Here is a 20,492-nt window from a genome sequence, read left to right on the forward strand (position 1 = left end):
GCAGATGTTAATAATGAAGTAGGGTTCAGTCTGTGTCAGCTTACAGTGTGATTGCCACATTTTACAAGGAGCAGTGTTAGTGATTCATCAGCTAGCTTCCAAGTTAATTATGATCTAGTGACCCAACCGAGTGCCTAGGGGTATGATGCAGCGTGGAGATCATGAAATATTAGAACTATGTTGCTTGCCAGTTGTTGTACTTAAAGGTCCCAGTGTAAAATTGTAGAAATAAGGGAGATTATAAACATTACAGCTTGCAGAATTGTACTGTACTGAAGTAAGATAATTCTATGGATTCATTTGGAGCATGTTTTTCTTCACTTTCTGTTTTAACTGTTACTTAGAGTCCCTGTATGCAGTTACCTAATTGACATGCCTATCCTTTAGGTGGCTGTACTTCAGGGGTAATCATTATAAATCCTTTGTTTCGCTCAGGGAAGGACTTGATGCATGTATGTAAAATTTTTTAGAGGAAAGCTTTATTTCCTTGAAAGAAAAATACTGTAGAAATATGGAGTGTGAATCCCCACCACATAGTGTATTTGATAATGTTTTTCTCTTCATCTAAAACAGGTTTTTAACCCATGAGAAGAGTTAAGATCTGCATTAAAACAGAATAGAAAACAAGCTAAGCGTAGATGTGTTGAAATTCCCATATTTTCCTGCTTTAGAATAAAATGTGTGTTCATCTGAAGCTTTTTGAGAGTAAGTGGGACCCCAGAATTGCTGGTAGCTGAGGAAAATTAGCTGGGCTAGAGGAGAGCCTGTCTTTGTCAAGCTGATTCACTCACCCACAACTAGCACCCTCACCACTGATCTCTATGGTCAGTCCCTTGTGAGAGCATTTCATATTGGTGAGACAATGAAAAACTCATTGGACGACAGGGCTTGATTCAGTAGCCTTTTCGTCCAGGTTCCAGCTTCAATAGTGGAAAATATCCTAATGAAAGTTTTGTTGAACTGCCAAAAATTGTCTTTTTGGTAAACTCTTCTAATCTGCTTGTTATATTATCGTGCTGCACTACATAATCCACTCCAAAGTCCACAAGTGGTATGAGTTAAAATTTTTTGGGTGCCAAAGGAAAGACATTTCTTTGAGTAGTCATTGAAAGTGAGAGAAGTCAACCAGAGGAATAAACAAAAACAAAGTTCAGACAAAATTCTGGATGCTCAAAAATGAAAAAAGTAGTCCTTTTTCATTGCCTTGGTATCGGTCGCTGAGTGGTATTTCTTACTGCTTAACTAGTGTTTAAGGAGCAGTGCTCTTCCTTTTTATAATGTATAAGACTCTCATGGTCTCAAAACCTTTAACCACAACACTACAGGAAAATGTTTTTCCTGTTTCTAATTACTGAAGTACCAGACAATGAGCTCACAAATAAAATGAAATTCTGAAGCGTTATGCAACTGCTTCTAGTTCTTTTATGTTTGATAACAATGAGTCAGATCTTCCCTTGCAATTCAAAGTCAACAATAAGAGTGATATAAGCTTTGATAGTTACAGTATTTGTGGCATTCACATTTTTGAATTCTTTTTCATGGGGTGTTAGAAATAAAAGATTCGTTTCAGATAGTTTTTTTTTCCAAGAGTTGGTATTTCCTCTAAGTATGCATCTGCATTTTGAGGTTTTGCACTTAGGAGGAGAGAGTCTACAACTAGAGTAGGCAAGTTTTGATTCTGTAAAATGGTGGACCAGTTTCAAGTTGCATATATGTTTATCTATACAGGTCTATGGCTGAGTAGAATTTGAGCGCACATATATATTTCTTTGTGTTGTCCTCTTTTCAGACATTGTAGGTATTAGAGAAGGTAAAAGAGTGGATCCATGATGTGTATGTGGTAATTGGTTTTGCCAGCTGATTTCACAGTAGTCAGCTCAGTCAAACGCAGTGCAAAATGTGGTTCATTGAAACTTCTCAGACAGTACGTACATGCACTAAGTAGAGTATTGATTCCCTCTTTAATGCTTGTGGCATCAAAAGCAGACATGTAATTACAAGTTTGATAAACCAATTGTGAATCCAGTGTCAAAAGCTTTTTAATTGAAGCATTTTTCTAAATAACATGCTGTTAACAGTTGAACTGTGCAAGGTTATGCTATAAGCAAATATCTTAGTGGCGTTAGTAGGTGTTTTTATAAGACATTTTCTGGATAAAACTCTTAGATATTGCTTTTTCTTACAAATGAAAAAATATGCATCTGTATATATTTGTTGCTGTAGGTAGGCTTACTTTTTCTAGCCTTGTTTTATATTACTGTGATTTTGTAATTTTTCTTGAGATACACAGTCAAATTATTACATTTGACACTTGAAGCAAAGTCAGATTGCTCTCTTGAAGACAAGTTACCTTTTTTTCCTGAAGGAAAGCAATCGAGGTAGAGAAATTCAGATGCAGAAGTGAAGCAATGGGTATCCATCACAGATGTAGATTGTGCTGATGGGGTCTAGGCTACAAAAGTTTTAACCTGCTTTGAAAATTATTTGTATTTCTATAGAGTCCCAAAGCAATCATCAAATCTCTAATATTAGCAAACAGGCAGAGGGTATGGCCTGTTCTCCATCATGTGGGATGGTGAGGCTGTAGGCTAGAGGTGTCAAAGAGGACCAAAGAGTGTAATGCGTACATGTGTGTTACTTCTTTCAGCCCAAACTGAACTTTCATTACTTTCATTAAAAAACAATTATCAAAAAGATAAGAGTAAGACTTGAACTTATTTCAGGAATTTTCTCATTCATCTTTGAAATGCAGCTCTAAAGAGAAATAGGAGGTCTGTTTAATGCAGAATAGTAACAAATGTAATTTAGGATTAAGCACAGTACTTATCTTGCACAGTGCAATTGAAATGGCACTCAGAATTCAAAATAAGTAGGAGGTATCTGAGCTGGAATATGCTAGAGACCCAGAGTTATAAAATACTCCTTTAAAATGCTGTCACCGCAGTCATCCACAATTAGAAATGGAGTATGCAAAATGGATAAAGACCCATCCGTGACCTGCCTGCACATCACTGTATTGCTCCTCTTTTTTCCCTTATGACCTTAGACTCTTTGCATCTGTCACTATCTTCCTTGCATGAAAGCATGGATATATTTTTTCCCTAGAAACATTCCCCTAGACTGTTTCTGGGAGGTCCAATGGACTGCTTTTCCTGTCAAGGAGGTCTAAGCATGAAACTCCAGATCTGCATTCTTGTATTCATAGGATATTTTACATTTCTGCTTAGTTGTGATTTCAGTAGAACTAATGCAAAATATTTTTATAAGATTTTTTTTCTGTTTCATTTGGTTTTTAATTGCACAGAAATGATGGGGCTCTAATGTGGAGATTTTTATGTAAAAGGAGATTGCTCAAGCACATGAGATCTCTCCAGCTGATATATATTGCTGTCAGTCTGAATGAAAAACATGAGTTCAGGAACTCCTAGAGCGTATCCAGCGAAGGACGACTAAAGATGATTAAAGGACTGGAGCATCTTTCACATGAGGAAGGGCTGACAGAGCTGGGCCTGTTCAGCCTGGAGAAAAGATGACTCTGAGGGGATCTGATTAATGTTTATAAATATGTAAAGGGAGAGTGTCTAGAGGACGGGGGCAGACTCTTCTCATTGGTACCCAACAATAGGATAAGAGGCAACAGGCATAAACTGCAGCATAGGAAGTTCTGCCTGAACATAAGGAAGAGCTTCCTTACTGTGAGGGTGACTGAGCACTGGAAGAGGCTGCCCAGAGAGGTTGTGGAATCTCCCTCCCGGAGATGTTAAAAAATTGTCTGGACAGAATCCTGGTTCACGTGCTCTACAAGTCCCTACTTGAGCAGGGTGGTTGGACTAGATGACCTTCAGAGGTCCCTTCCAACCTCAACCATTCTGTGATTCTGTGAATCAGGATAAATAGTGAGTGATATTATACTGTCATACTCAAGCTTGTGAAACAAGATGTGGAATGGAAGATAAAATACCTAAGTACAGAATGTATCTGTAACAGAGCAGGCTCAGGGCCATGTATTTAAGACAATAAAGAACTAATAGGCATTAGTGTTGATCGTGGTCATCTGGGAGCATGAGCAGTCCTGATAAAGGGTTTTTAATGGCTTATTTTTCCTAGTTGTACTGGGTCTGGTTGGGGCAGAGTTAGTTTTCTCCACAGCAGCCCATACAGTGCTATATTTTAGATTTGTGACCAAAACAGTGTTGATAACCTGTGTTTTAGCTACTGCTGAGCTGTGCTTGCACAAAGCTTCTCTGTTTCTCATGCTGCCCCCTCAAGCAAGGAGGATGATGGTAAGGGGCTGGAAGGGGACAGCTGATCCCAACTGACTGAAGAGATACCCCTTGCCATATAATAGCATCATGTTCAGCACTAAAGCTAGAGGGGAGTTTTTCCAAAGGGCTGTGCCTTGGTCTGCATTTGGGAGGTGATGAGTAATTGCCTATGCATCACTTGGTTGTGTATTTTTTCTTTTTTTCTCTTTGTTTGTTGAACGATTTTTATCTCAACCAACAAGTTTTTCTCACTTCTTTTCATTTACTCTTCCAATTCTCTCCCTCATCCCAATTGGAAGGAGGGAGCAAGTGTCTGGGTGGGGGTTAGCTGCCTGCTGGGGTCAATAACACAGCCTGTTAATAATGTACTAGTTCACAGGAATAATTCTAATATCTTTGGAAGAGTTCTTTATGGTAACAGATGTCTGAAGCATTATCCCCACGAGCCTGATTTCATGGTGAAGTTGACCACAAGATCTGTCATGACATAAGTTACTCTCTGTGTATGTAGGCATGTTCTGGTATAAGAATGCTGGTAGAAAACAATTTAAGAAAAGCAGAAAAACATCTTTACTTCTTCACTTCCATTAACTCATATCATATCATGTATTGCATGTAGCAACAGCAGATGTGTTTGTCAGAGGAATCTGTGTGATATCTGCAGATGTCAGCTGTATAGGACACTTCAAATACATAGGAAACATCACCAAAGCAGGTGAAGGTCCCCTGAAAATCTTAGAAATCAGCTTGCCAACTATAAGATCAAATAGAGTAAAAGTATTAACCAAACAAATTCTATCACTTGGTTTCTTCATGCACAATTGGTTTGCGAGGTAGAGTCTTTTAATTCACAGAGCATACCTCTAGTGTGGAACAAACTATTCCTGCCTCTCACTAGCTTAAATGCAGTTTGGTAGCTTATGAAGGAATGCTGAGAAATTGCAGTCAGAAGTTTTTTTTCCTGGCTTTTTTTTACAAATGTGATATTATTGTTTGCTTACAGAGTAAAGAAAAGGGTGTAGAATTTACATGTTTATTCTGGAAGTTATCATTATTAAGCTGTGCCTATTCTAGTAGAGTTATTCCTTCTAGTCTCAGATTTGCAATTTAACCTCTTGGTACCTCCTCAGTAGAATGAGAATAGTAGTATTTTCTTACATCCAGCAGTATGACTTTTAAAGACAGTAGGCATTATAGTAAAAGCTGGTGAAATGCAAGCAGGCGGGAAAGCAAATTTGCAGGATTTGGTTAATCACTTCTTTCCTTTGCTCAAAAAACAGATGACAGACTACTTCAACTGTATTCATCTCATCCAAAGCTCTTCTTTATGCCTACTGTAGAGATAACATGGTGTAGCCAGTACACAGTGAGCTTTTTCAGGTACAAGCATGTTCACTGTAGGTGGTACATTTGGAATTTTCAGCAGCAATTTTCTAGCAAGCTTTACTCATTTTGTCCAAGCCTGTGTTTTCAAAGGCTAATATCTTAGATAAATATGGGTGGATTTTCCTAGGAATAGCAAATGCATGGCCTAGCCAAAAATACTCATTGTGTCAGTATTCTAGTTCTTACTCTAAAGCTTTTTAATAATATTGAGAATTGTAATATATCATCAAATTTAGATAGCCATATATTCAGAAACACTGATAATGATTCATTAATGAAACTTAATAAATAAACCTGCAGCTTAAGTTAATAGGAGGCATTCATAAAGCATAACAAGTTTCTGATTTGTGTAAAGTAATATTGGGAGTGACACTAACTTCCTTCGCAATCTGAGGCCTTGTTCCCAAATTAGGATTAATTTTAGACTCCAAAAACATTAACAAAACCTTAAACTATGCTCATTATCCTTGTAGTTACATGAGAAGAATTAGTGTAAGAACTAATTTTCCAAGTCTCATAACAAATATACTTAATGTTAGGTGGAAGTATTTTATTTTTGTAAATAGTAAGGGTAAATTAAGGTCATGTAAAATATTGTTGCAATGGTGTAAGAAGCTGGCTGCAAAGATTTTTGCTTGTTTGTTTAAATACATTTACTTTTGCATCTTAGCAGTGAAATCTATGCAGTTTGCAAGTAAAATAGTTGTTGATGAAGCAACACATCCACTGACAGTATCTAGAAATGTATCTACTGATTTTGTGAGGTTTCCTGTTGACATACATATTTCTTTCCTTCTATGAAGACATACGGATGTTTTCACGTTTGGGTGTTTGATTGCTTTGGAAGTTTTGTATTTTCAATTAGGAATCTATGTAATGCATTGGCTGAAAATGACAAGATGACCTTTGTGTCACAACTGATGTTTCTTACATGGAGATGGAAAGAGAGAGGGTGCCTCTGAGGCACACACTGAGGTTATTTTGCAATCAGATGGTACCTCTAATTATCCAGACAGCATTTTCTTGGCATGGAGCAGCATCATTTTGCAGGCTTAAACAGATGATTCTGTGATTATTAAGACTTTAGAGACCAGTACATTGGCTGCAGCATGGGAATATGAACTGTCAGGGACATTATTTTCTCTACAGCTTCCACATTCAAGATTTGTCTTGCAGTTATTTCCACGGGAGGTTTTTTGGCTCTCCAGGTATTACTCTCTCCCACTAACCTTGGGTACTTAGCAACTCACAGGTGCTCCTCTGAGGCACAGGTTAGTATAGAAAAAGGAATCATGAAGGCTGTTATGTCCCGTGTTTTTCCTGTGACCCTCCCTCTGCATTTCCCTGTGTCCAGCATCTGATTTCTGTCTTCGGGATTAGAGTCACATTGTTATGAAAGCATAACATGCCCAACGTTCAGTGCTTCAAAATTGTTTCATTAATATCCATGATATGACTGCTGTTTATAACATGGTAATAACTGAGGCAAGGGAGAAAGAGTCCTCTGCAGTTGTGCCCTGTACCATATGTATCGTGTGCTGATGTTCACATACAGAAGGTTCAAAAAATGCATTTGCTCAGCAGAAAAGTGATGCTAAAGCATCACTAAAGGTAATTTGGTGATAAACAGTGAGCACTGCAACAAGGGGTGGACGTCAGCATTTTTTCCACTATCTGGTTGGATATATTGCCTGCATTAACTATATGCTGATATTGAACTGAAAAATAAGATGTATCTGAAGGAGTTGCTGGGGATATCAAATGCTTCTGAACCGATGACCTAAGGCATGTGCCAGCCATATCCAGCCTCGCACAGAAAACCACAGAGGGGCAGCCACACGGACTCACATTTATTCTTTCTTCTCCCCAAAGAAAAAATTTTGTTTCTGCTTTTTGGAGACAAAGTGGATTTAAGCCAGAGATGCCTGAAAGGGTGAATGACCCCGTATAGGTTAATTTACCGCTGTCTTCTATGATTCTATGATCTGCTGGCAATGTTAATATACAAGAGAGGGATAGTGTCCTAGTCAAGAGGATATGGTACTGGGAATGTGGTTTATTCTGGTTGCTATTTTTAATGATTGCTTGGGAAGTTTCAAAGATTCCTTTATTTGTGCAAGAGTAAAGTGTTACTTTAATAAAAGTTAAGTAAGGTTATTAGGATGCTGCAGAATCTAAGTTATAGGACTGTATTCTGTTCACTGAGACTGTTGCAGACTAGGAAGAGATAGTTTAATTATTGTATTGAACCAGTAATTCCAAGTGTAAAAAATTAGCTAAATGAATCGTTTTTACAAGGTGATTACAAGATTTTTTTTCTTGTGTAAAAATACATGCCTGATTTTGTCTAGCTCCTTCCCTCATTAAGTTCTGTAACACAGTAGTTCCCATTACAGTTTTGTTAGCCATTATCCAAAAATATTTGAAATTACGCTTTCGTTTGTCCTTTTTTCTGTATTTCATAAGTGAAGTGATAAAACTGTCTAGTCTCACAGATTAAGGATGAAGAAAGTAGACATATATTCAATTTTTCCTAAGTGATTACGCTACTTGATTCTTCAGACTGCACACAAAAAGGGATCAACCACCCTCATATTCATAAAACGTTTGACAGAATTGCTTGGAGCACATCTTCCTTGCTCTATGACTTTCCTTCCCTTCTACAGCCTCTCAACCAGCTTGAATTAGGTTAAAAAAAAGACATTTTTGCTTAGGTGGCAGGGTAGCCTTGAAGTCTGGGCAGCCTCATATTCTTCAGTTTCAAAACCAAATGAAATATTTCTTTTGATTAGGTATGTCTAGGTAGTGATAACACTGTTCCAAGGTAATATTGTCCTTGATAACCTGCTGTTAAACAGGTTTAATTCCAGTGCACAGTAACTAAACTGTACTGGGTTTACTTGTGATTTGCTTTAATGAATAAGAACAAGAATTAGATTACCTGCCTTAAGAAGGTTATTGTACAGTTAATGTGACAGTCTGTATGGGGAAAAAAGTTCAGCTGATAGTTTTGCTCTTTGCTAGCTTTTGAACTATTTTATTTCTTCTCACTCAATGCCTTTATCCTTTCAGAAAATGGGCTGAATTAAATTTTTAACTTGTATTAAAACATATTAAGACATCAGTAAATAATTCTTTTTATTTTTAATACATAAAAATATATTCTTGGCTAAATATATTGATATCTGATTTTGTTTTCTATTTCTCATTTTATTACATATTTCATTAGCTCCATCAGACCTTCTGCTTATTGTTTGTTTTCCCTTTTATAGTAAATACAGGAAAAAGGTGTATTTGTTTTATATATTCATGTTAATTTGCCCACTCACAAAAACAAAACTGTGAATTGGTAATTAATTTTGTAGAAGCACAGTCCTTTGCTGGGCTCATGTCAGAGCTTCACACTTAGGACAAATTAGCTGCTTACTGCTAACAACTAACAAATGTAGAGAGAATGGCAAGGCAGCATCACTGTTACCCATGCTGTTAAGTTTAAGATGTGCGTGTCTGAGATGTGTTCTGTGTGTTTGTTTTAATGCTGTCTTCATTTGTGAGAAATAGATGAGATATTTTCAAGTTACTCTTTAAGTAACTTCCAATAATCATGCAAAAAGTCATTAGCCTTGCAGATCTTGACTCAAGACAGCTTCCAATCCTGTGCTGTAACCACGTTACAACACTCTGATGCTCAGAAACAAGATCCTGTCTGTGATGTGACACCCAAGTCTTTGGCATTTTTCCTGTTGTCTCGCATTGAAGATTTGTGTAGCTTGTTTTTCACATGCCTCTGTCATCTCTTTCTTCACTGTTAATATCCAAATATCTCTCCTTTGTAAAATAGCTTTATTTTTATTATTTTTGAACTCTAGCACATTGTGTTTTAAAGGTCAAAGACAGGTGTTCCTTGCCCATGCTTATATCCTTTATATCTCCTTTTTCGGATGTTTCTAGAACATCCCAACCTAGTGACAGTTTGGAAAGCATTTTTCATCCTTCAGATTATTAGAGACCATTTATATATGAACAGGTCTAAAACATTGTTTCTCTGCATTACATAAGACATTACTCTGGGATACAATAAAATGCATTTCAGATAAAATGCATTTCTGATGATTGCTGTTAAAATATGTATTTTCTCCAGCAGTTATTACATTGTGGTGTTTCAGATATCACATTTTCCTGTTTATGAATATATTCTAGTGTAAGAGAGATCTTTTAAAACATTTGAAAATTTAACTAAAGGAGTTTTGCAAAAAATAAATGCCAACTCAGATATTTTCCTACAGATAACAATGGTGACCTAAAATTCCATTCTTCCTTTCTCCATAGAGGTTTGAAAATTATTTTAACATTTAAAGTTTCTTTAGTCCTACAATTTTCAATGTCCACAAGAACATAGTTTAGTTCATATTACAGTTTCCATCCCTGGGATTTTACTCTAATTTGTAATAAAGACTAAGTATTTTTTTTTTCTTGATACTAATGCATTGTCTTTATGCATAGGGAGTATGTTTCTTATGTAATCATGCTGAGGAAGAAAGTTAATGGTTATCAAAAAGAGACAGTCTATTAAAATATATATTACCTTACGTAAACTTTTAGACTATCTATTCTATCCTTTTTGCAGTTATTAAATATCCACTCTTAGGATATATGTGGCATAGAATTTGCAAAGGTTGTAAGTTTTCTTCTTTTCTGTAGACATTTTCCTGGATTTAAAAACAAAACAAAACAAAAAACTAACAAACAAAACCCTCTCCCCAAAACCCCCACTGTTTTCGTCATTTTTTTTACAATCGAATTCCTGTGTTGCATATTTCTTAGAAAACTGCAGTAACTTGCTGGTATGCCCAGAGATGTTTGTGATGGGCTTGCATTTAAATGCTCTGAAGCTCTTTCCTCCTTAAATTCCCATTCTGAAAAGACTCGTCAGTGACAGGTTGAAATGGGCTGGACTATAATGTTAGTGTCAGGAAAGCTGGAGGGCTTAAAATCCTCCAGTCCTCTGAGCTTTTTGTCTTCTGAAATACTTGGTGATCTCCGTAAGAATAAAATACAGCAAAGAAATACATGGTCAGAGTGTTTGTGGAATTCAAATAGCTGTCAGAGATGGAGGCTCTGAAATGCAGACCTAATTTACATGGCAGAGGCTGTTCAAATTACCAGCAGCTGTCTTCACTAACTCTGAACATTCAGAGGTCAGTTTAATTAAATTTTATCTTAAAGATGTTCTTGGTGCCTTCCTCTTCCAAAAGGCAAATTAAGAGTGATTATTGAAAGATAAATGTCTTATGTTTCAATTATGTCAGTGGGATGGAGAGTGATCTTTAATTGCAGAATGTGCACCTTTTCTCTTTCCATCATTACCTGAAATACTGAACTGAATCTCAGAAAAAAATCTGTTACTGAAAAAAAGTTACTTTGCGTACCAGATAGGTGTGTAGCTCTTACATTTTTTCTTTAGTTAACAGATTAGTGTGTAGCTCCTGAATTTCTCTTATCTTACACTTAGTGAGCTAAGACTAAACCTTTAGCATCCAGGTGCTGAAGCACTACTCATGCATGCAACAGAAAAAAGCACCATACACCTTTTCCTAGAAGTACATTTCTTAAACAATTTATTTCAAATTCTCCATGCCATGAGGGCATGATAAGGCAAAAAAAATATCTTTACTAAAGTCTTCCTTAGTAGGTCTTTGACACCTTACTGACTTACTGTTAATGACAGACTTACAAATTTCCTCCTTATAAAAGAAGAAGGAAATCAGTCTTCGTTGCCTGCATATTTTTTTTGTTCTTTGTGTTCTGTCTCTCCCACAGACAAAAATGAAAATAAATATGTTTCTGAAGAAGTTGTACTAATTTGCCGGGAATGGAAAAATTACCTAAAGCAGTTAAAGCTAGGCAGAGTCATAAAATATTATTTTATGATAGAAAGTGCTGACCAACTTTATAAGCATCTAGGTACAACTTTTTTTTAAGATAATGCCTGTGACATCTTATTTCTTTTACCTGATGGCCTCTTGAGCCTAATCTGTCTTTGAATAGCAATTTTCATGCCTCTCCTTACGAGACAACCAACCAACAGCAAAAAAGCTTTTTTTAATTTCCATTTCTTTTCTCTCTGTTGGACTAGAGGTAGGAGACACATATGTAGGTGAGCAGAGTATCTCGCAATCAACCTTTCTTTCATGTTTCTCATCTGTGATGCTACATCACCCTGGCATTAACACAAAGGACAAAACTTTTAACTGAGCGTCTCATCAGAGTGTCATTTAATAACCTGGGAACTTATTTCCCTCAACATAAGCTGGCAAAGGATCCAGTGAAATGAAGCGTCAACCCTTAAAGGATATCAAGTTAGGCCATTGTAGAAGGGCAGTCATGCTTTCTTCTAGGACTGCATCAACTTTTTAAACAAGTTGTATGTGATGCAGGCGTCACACAAAGACAGGAGATTGTTGCATTTTGATATATATATACACATTCACAAAAAATGCTAACTTGAAAGCACCTCTTGTTACCTCTTGTTACTGGTTCCACTGCCTCCATAAACTGTTTATAGTTTGAAGTTTTCAGAATTTCATGCTCAGTAGAAGTTTTCATAGCTCTAGAGCAGACTTAATCAATTTCAGGCATCAGTTTCATCATATTTGTTTATCAAGTTAGTTAAGAAATTAGTGTAATGATTGATCAGAAGGCTTTTCTAATTTTAACTGCAGAATTCAATCTGTTCCAAACTGTAGACCTCAAGCAAAAATCCAGGACAGGAAAAATTTAAAGCAGTGTGGAAAGAACATAATTTTTTATATGCAGATTTTTTTAGACTGTCTTCCTTTCCACAGCATAATTGAAATATTACTTAAAGGACCCATAAAAGATAACATACTAAAACAATTTGAGTTACATATATGATTAATTCACACAGTGGGAAATTGCAAGAAGTGCAATTTTATACTTATGACCTGAAATTAATAAAACAACTTTTAATTTTGTCGTTTCCATTATAAATGTAGAATGCAATTATTTATAATCTTGGCACAGAAGCTGAGGTCTAACGTAAAAATCTGCTTACAAAATAAATTTATACCATTACTGGACTTAAGGTATGATAAAAAGAAGGATTTTCCAATACAGGAGGACTAGTGAAATAGTCAGCAAACTTGATTTAATTTGCATGTTGTAAAACTGTTTGAAGATCTAATTCTCTCTAGAATATGCTTTTTTCTATGAGAAATTTACGTGACTGTTTTTATTGTGCTTTACATCAATACAAATGTGTCAAGACACTTCCATACCAGTCTTTTAAAGCCTCAACTGCTTCTTACTGAAGTTACATCTACCACTGTGGCTACTTCCACTTCAGCTGGAATTTAGGCTGCGGTTTTGTGTTGCTGTTAATCCTTGTTACTATGGGTCACTGCCAAGAGGTGCCGTCACACTGTTACCCGTCTGTGTCTGTGTGTGTTCCCCTCCCCCCCCACCCCCCACCAACGCCCGTCACATGTCCCCTCTGTTCCCCTGTGTTTGGTGATCTGGTGGAAATCTAACCCTTTGCCAGTGCTTGGTGGTTGTAGCTGACAAAGTAGCAGGTGTCTGTATGTGCCGCTGGGAACCATGGAGAAATTTGAGCTGTTTCTTCCATTCTTCTTCAGGAAGCCTCCCTCCTCCAAGTGTGGTTTCTATCTGTCCTCCTTCTCTATTGAAAAACCTTTCTCTGATCGCTTCTTCACAAACTTGATACCCACGAGGGGTTTCTTGACTACACAGTCTCCCTGTGGAAAGCTGCAGCTTGGCCACATGCCTTTCACCAGGCAGGCAATGATTTATTAATAAATTATATGCACTGAGGTGATGCGTGTAGGTATTTCTACATTTCTAGAGTTGAGTCATCCATGCTTTGATGTTTGAGTGATGACACCTCTAAACTTACATGTGGCACCTAACAAAATTGTAAGGAGAAGCAGGGAAGTCTGGGAATGGTGTTTCTTGTAAATAGTTCTTAAGACAGGCATTGTCCTATAAATACTAATACATTTTAAAAAGACACTATTTCAGACAAACACAGAGCTAGAACACTACTTGAAAATACTTGAAAATAAGAAGGATCTCTTTAAAACTGGTTTTCATATGTGATTCCTGAATTATTTACTTCAGACTTTTCAAAATAATTCTGTAATAGAATAAGACATTGGTTTATTAATTACAGTTAAATAGACTCTCTTCAAACGAAGAAAATTAGGCTTCATATGAAAAATAAACTTAAAAGTCAATCTTGGAAAATTCTCTGAACAAACTTGGCAATGAAATTATTAATTGTGGACAGATTAATAGGAAATTAGCTGAGATGTATATTTAATTGTGAAACCTTGATCCAGCTTTAGGATTTATCAGCATCCAACATGTTACTTTGAATTTGTGATAAAGATTACACTTTTCTCATAGATTGTATATACCTTACTTATCTGATAAACTGAATTATCTCTTTTGAAATTCTAACAGGTTAGCATTTATCACTTATATTGCTTGTTTTTTGTTTCCTCTCTTTTTTTCATTGTCCTGTTTGTTGTTGTTCTTGGTTTACATTAATCCATTCCAAACAAGTTATCTTAGTGTTTCTTATCTAAGTGTCTCAAAAGGTTAAGGGAAAAATGTTGCACTAATAAAGAAATAAGGAGTGACTCTACACAAAACAAGCTGTACCAAGAGAAAGCAACTTGTCTGTAGTATGGATGTCAACTTTAGTTCAAAAACACCTATGTTTTCCAGATGTCTATGTAAGCGGTGTGTCAACCACCACCAGCAGAAGAGTGCCTGTGTATACAACTGACCTCAATTGGCCTCTGAAGTGCTTATCATGTTATCTATTTTTTACCTTGACTTTCTAAACTTCTTTCTTTTTGTCTGCCTAAGCTTTACATTATCTTTCTATTTCTGTCTCATCAACTCCCCATCTCTTTTCCTGTCTAGTCTGAAGCTCTGTATCTCCTCTCCACAGCAGCTCTCTGAGGTTCCTTGTCTGCTCCACATTGCTTTGTCACATTTCTGCAATAGAGCTGCTGAACTGCACAAGGATGAGGACAAAACTTGCTGGTAGAAAGCGCCCTGTGAAACCTATATTGCAGGCAAAAATCACAAAAAGCAGGGACAGTTTTCCTACGATGGTAGTCATATGGGTGACCCCTGTCACCTTGTAGAGAGCATGGATCAGGGCTAGACAAGGCATCCCACTGTGGCTTTGCACAGCAGGGAAAGGGGTGAGCAACCACTGGAGGTTTTGCATCTTCTTTCAGAAGCTTCTTAAGATTATATTCCTGCAGCCCAGCTCTGCTTCCAGGCACAGGGTGTACCTCCGATGTGGAAGGTACTTTAGGTGTTTTTTCTCTTTCTGGAAAGGCAGCAGGCTTGCAGTGTTGGCCCAAGACATGACCAGGACATGCCTATGCAGAAGCTTTGAGCATACCTGGCACATAGCCCGTCTTAGGCTTGCCTCTAAACAGCAGCGTGGACATTGGCACAATCTAATCTTCCTCATGGAAAAGTGTGGTGCATGCTGTGTCTGTGGAGGCTGTATGGAGATGTACATGCTAGTGTAGGTGAGTGCAGGACGAGAATTCTGCCTGCAATGTAAGATTTGGTTCAAAATCAGGAACTGGTATCCAAGTCCTCTTTCTGTTGCTGCGGATTATGAATCATCGTTGTATGTCTTTGTTACAAGCTGTGTGTTGTTTCCAGTAGTTAGAAAGCCTACCACTAAGAATTTAATATGATTGTGATAACGATGTTAAAATGTATTCAGAGGAATATTGTAACATGGATATAAATTACTGTGAGGGATTAAGTAGTGCAAGACGTGATTTTAGCACATGAGGATGAGCAAAGTCAAAGCCTTTAATCCCAACAGTCTATGCTTACTTGGAAAAATGTTTGTCTGACTGCAGGCATGGAACCCGTTGTGCTGGAGAAGTGGCAGCCACAGCAAACAACTCACACTGCACAGTAGGAATCGCCTTTAATGCCAAGATTGGAGGTATGTAAAACAATCTCCCAGCAAAAAAAAAAAAAGTAACCAAAGAGCCATTTGTGCTAAATGGTACATTCAGACCTTTCTCAACAGGAGAAGGAGATTTGTATGGGTAAGGAACCTAGCTTTGTTAGCAAGTAAATCTCAGTTGTAGAGTGATCGTTAAACACCAGTACTGAAGAATTTTGTCTGCAGTGACACTTCTCCAGTACTCCCTGGAACACTGCCTCTTAGTACACACAGAAAAATAGAAAGCGAGACCTTTGATGAAAACACAAAACCCAGAATTAGGACATTTGGGTTTTCTCACAGATTCAGAGCTCTAAGTGATGAACTTTGACAAACCAGAAGTAAATTTACACACCAGGAATAATTACCTTGCATATTGATCCCAAACAAAACACTGTCAAAATATAACACATTTTTGTGTTGTTTGGCTGTGGTTGGAGAGAATCTCCTTTTGATCCCTCTGTGTGGTCGAGTTATTGCCTGAAATACAAGATTCAGTCGCACTTTTTTGTTCATTCAGCTAAGAGAGTCCCAGCAGTTTCTGTGAATTCTTAGTCAATGGCTGCTCAATTAAGACCTTTAGCGTAATTTGTGGAGATTACTATGAAGATGTCATCTACGTCTCTCCTAGGCTGTAGCCTGCCTGTGCCATATTTTAATGCTTCAAGTGAAGTTTTAGCCTGTACTTTTAATGAAATCATGGGATTGGCTTTCAGTAGAAAGACCTATAGCTCAAACTCATGAATCATTGATTTTCTATCTCAACATAGAGCCCATCTGTGAAAACAGAAACATGTTTACCTATATATACACCAGAGGATGGTTCAAAAATATGAGCAGGCAGAGCTGAGGCCGTGTTTCCACAATTAATAGTACTGTATCTGTTCTCTACTGGATCAATACAAGTTTGATCCAAATCAAATGTAAGCACAGCTGCATTTCAAATTAGCCAAAGCACACAACATTGTCCTAATGTTATCTTTCTGTATTCATGCTGGCTTTAAGAGGCTAGACAATACCTGATCCAGCATAAGGTTAGATTGATGCAGAAAAACAATTTCCCTTCCAGTGGAGAGCCTGCCTGCACAAAGTTATCCTGTTAGAGTGGTTCTAAACTGGCCAAGTGAGTGATTTTGTGGCAGATTAACAGATTGTCTCATGTGGACATGGCATTAGTTCATGTATTAGCATCTATTAAATCAGATTTATTGCATTGTCAAACTAGAGTCAGGGGAGAGTTAGTGGACTGGTAGAGATAAAAGTTGGCTTCTGGAGAAGTTTCATTTGTGAGTTGGATAGTCACACAACCTGCAACAGCTTGGACATGTCCTTGAAAAGTTCTCCATTAGTAACAGTGGCTTCTTAATAGATTATTCTTTATTAAGCATTAGGAATATGCAATAATAATGTTTTAGAAACCCCCCAGGTGTATTAACTGAATCACAGCCTTTTCTAAATATAGTATAAAAACTGATTCAGATGGTCATAGTATGAATGCAGTTAATGTGAACAGTAAAGATGGGATAGGTGTGCCAAATAGTTATTTATTTATTTAGTACAAAGAATATAACAGCCTTCAAGAAATACCACTGCTCTAAGTGAAATAAAAATTTTATCCACTCTGTTTGTCCCCATGATTCTGTAAAGCCATCACTAATACTGTTCTTATAGGAAAGCTAGAAAGTAACAACAGTGTGTAACTTGAGGTAACATACCAGCTTTTAAAAGCATACGGACTTGAAAATAAGTCTTCAGGAGGCTCAGCAAATAATCTGCAGAAAATCAGAGGCAGGAGGGAATTCTTGGCTATTGTGAAGGGAGGTTAAGCTGCCTCTTCCACTAGGTGTATATATTTGAGAGTTTGGCTGCTGCTGACCTCTGTTTGGTATGCCTCCCTCCTTCCCTCAGAAAAGCCATAAGCTACACATGTGAATGTGCAGTGGTTGTGCTTCCTCTCCACAGGCCAGATAGAGTGTAAAAATGTTGAATCATTATGCTGAACTAGTGCTCAGCTTGCTTGTTTTCCAGGGATTTAAAGACCCTCCTAGGGCTTTCTTGGAGTAGAAACTAGAGTTGAGGTAAAGCAATTACATTCTCCTTACACAGAGGAGCACCTGTTGACAGTGATGTTGAATTTGCTCCACCAAGATAAGTATTCTTTATTTCAAACCAAAAATCATCTCTGGACACGTAAGGGATAGTAAGGAGATAAAGCAAAGGGGGAAAGAAATCCTTTCTATCGATATTCCATCAAATACTGGTAGCTGAACAAATCCAATTAATGATCTTGGTGATGGGAAGTCATTGACAAGATATGACAAGATACTTTTTTATTTTTAAATGTGTTTGTACTCCTTGTCTCATTTACACACATTTTAGAACCTCTGACCACAAACTAGGCCAAAAATAAGATCCTTAGAAAGTGTCACAGTGGTGTAAGTAGAGGTGTAATGTACAGATAAGGGAATTTGAGTAAAATCGCAATGTGAACCTTCAGTTCTTTTACAGGTTGTGAGATGTTTCTTATAAAAAAATATGCACTGTGCCTGCAGTTTGTGCTTAGCTAAGCTACAGGCTCTTTCACTAAAAGACAATCCACTGCACCAGAGCTGTAGATCTTTTTATGTGACTCTGCAGTAATCACACATAGCAAATTACCACCTACAGAGCTTGTGAGACTTTTTATAGGAAGAGATGGTTAGTGTGTTTTTATTGTTGCAGACTGATTGTGGAAGTTGCGAAGCATCTGTGGGGATTTGGGTGCTTAGTTACTTGGCTGGGCTCAGGTCCTGACAGGAAAACAGCTACACTGAATTATGGCACAACAGATGTAGATTGTCTTCAGCTGACAAGGAATTAGTTCAGCTGTTTCTTTAAGTCAGATGCTGATTAAAAACAAACATTTTAAAAGAAAACTTGCTTTCAGCTCAGTTTTGCATGTTTCCTGTGATTCATTGAAAGTTTTTTCTGACTAAAATGCCACTTACATTTTGGCAATTACTGCAAATATTGGAAAAAGTTTACAGAGCTCTCAAGTCTTAGGTGGAACAGTCTGCAATTGCACTATGTGAATGCAGTCTGTTAATTGCCTTCTGGACAGCTTTTGTTGTCCTATCACCACATGCCAAATGCAGTTTCGAGGTTTTGTGATCAGCGGAATTAACTACTCCAGACATTTGGGGGCACGGGGAGGGGGTAGGAGAAGAAAGAAGGAAAGAAAGAAAGAAGAAGAGAAAGAAGGAAAGAAAGAGAGAAAGGAAGGAAGGAATGACTTTTGTTTTAAATAGCCAATGAGACATCTGTTGTTCACAGTCTTCCTTGAAGCATGTATGTCAGTTTGGGGCCAGAGAGAGCAACACCTAAGCCACAGCCTTGTCTGTATTGCTTTAGTTTGACCACTTCACCATTAGCACAATAAATTGGTGCAAATTTCTTCAGGTGCCAATGGCAGAATTTGGAGTTATTGTTCGCCAGGTGCATATAGTATTATTTAGACTTGCTACATAATAACAGAGACATAAAGGGAAGCTTTATTTTTTCTTTCAAAAGCTGCGTACCTTTTATTGTCGTTATTTAGAACTAAATACATTTTAATGCTCTTGAAAGAAATTGAGAACACAACCTCCACCTAGCATTAACTTTCTGAGATTATGCTGAGGAAGAAAAATAAAACCTGAGAATCCCAGAGTTGGTTTAATTACTTTTTTTTATAAGGTAAAGTTAATAGTGAGATCACTGTTTTTAAAAGTTTATTATCTCACAAAACATGGGCAGCTTTTGTGTGAACCTAGAAATATGATCACTTTTCAGTTTTGAGACAGTTAGAATAAGGAAAAAAAAAAAAGACCCTCTATCAACAAAGAAGCCCCTGTGTCTTTTGTTAATTGGAATTTAAGGTCTTGGTAAACACTCATGTTATTTCAGTCTGAGCTCATGAGCAAAATTAAATGTGTCTGTAATTAAAAATATGTAAATTTGGCTTATAAATAGTGGTGGCCTTTTAAAGGGGAAAGAGCATCAAACTTATTAGTTGTGGAGGTAATCATTACTCTGTACTATCATACAGTTAGGTGCTAATTATTATTTAATATTTAACATCTTTTCAATCAGATGTCACACTAGGTGTATGTAGGTCCTTTTTCTTATTTAGGTTAAAACTGGCATTGGCCCTTTTTCTCAGTCAGAATTAGCTTCAGTCAAACTCTTACAGTTAGTCAAAAGAACAAGTTTTTCTCAGTTTCCAGATGTAAGCCTACCTTATTCAGTCTAGTGATCTTAAAACGTCATGATACCATTTGCTTTAGAAGGGCTTGCACATTGACTTGTCCAAACCTATGTGAATGGACTCTTTTAACACAAGAATTTCAGATTATGCCTTGCAAAAGCTTGTTCTGCACAGAGGAAGATGTTCACAATATTGGAGTTTCAGGTTGAATAATGTTACATATAGGGTATTAGTAACTTCCTGTAATCGCCTTACTGCCGTGTTTGGTAGTTGGTCTGTTCAGATGAGCTTTCTCCCCACTTTCTTTGTGGCCTTATACGATGAAGGAGTACTCCTGTGTTCATCTGTCAGCAGAGATCATTTTATTACATATGTCAACATACTTGAAACTGTGAATGAATTAAAGTAGGTGCTGCAGTTTTACTGCAGTATAAAAGGAGAAAGAAAATCATGTGTTATCTTCAGGTTAGACATAAGAACATTTCAAGGTTCAAGTCTTTTTTTAATGTTTTCTTTAACATAAAAGTTTGTTGTTGAAGTTTGAAGACTGCATAGTGAATGAATGACTTGTAGATAATTTTTA

General features: G+C 37.1%; 1 protein-coding gene across 1 annotated transcript in view; it reads left to right on the plus strand.

Annotated features, from left to right (window-relative positions):
* LOC104521759 (proprotein convertase subtilisin/kexin type 5) overlaps positions 1-20,492 on the plus strand; it is a gene marked incomplete at its 5' end in the record, with an annotated part of 55,526 nt that overhangs the window by 8,981 nt on the left and 26,053 nt on the right. Inside the window, 1 exon segment of the mRNA XM_010163850.1 lies at positions 15,593-15,681. Within this exon segment, the coding sequence (XP_010162152.1) occupies positions 15,593-15,681 (89 nt within the window).

Source organism: Antrostomus carolinensis, unplaced genomic scaffold (assembly GCF_000700745.2).
Source record: "Antrostomus carolinensis isolate BGI_N321 unplaced genomic scaffold, ASM70074v2 scaffold49082, whole genome shotgun sequence".
Classification (NCBI taxonomy): domain Eukaryota; kingdom Metazoa; phylum Chordata; class Aves; order Caprimulgiformes; family Caprimulgidae; genus Antrostomus; species Antrostomus carolinensis.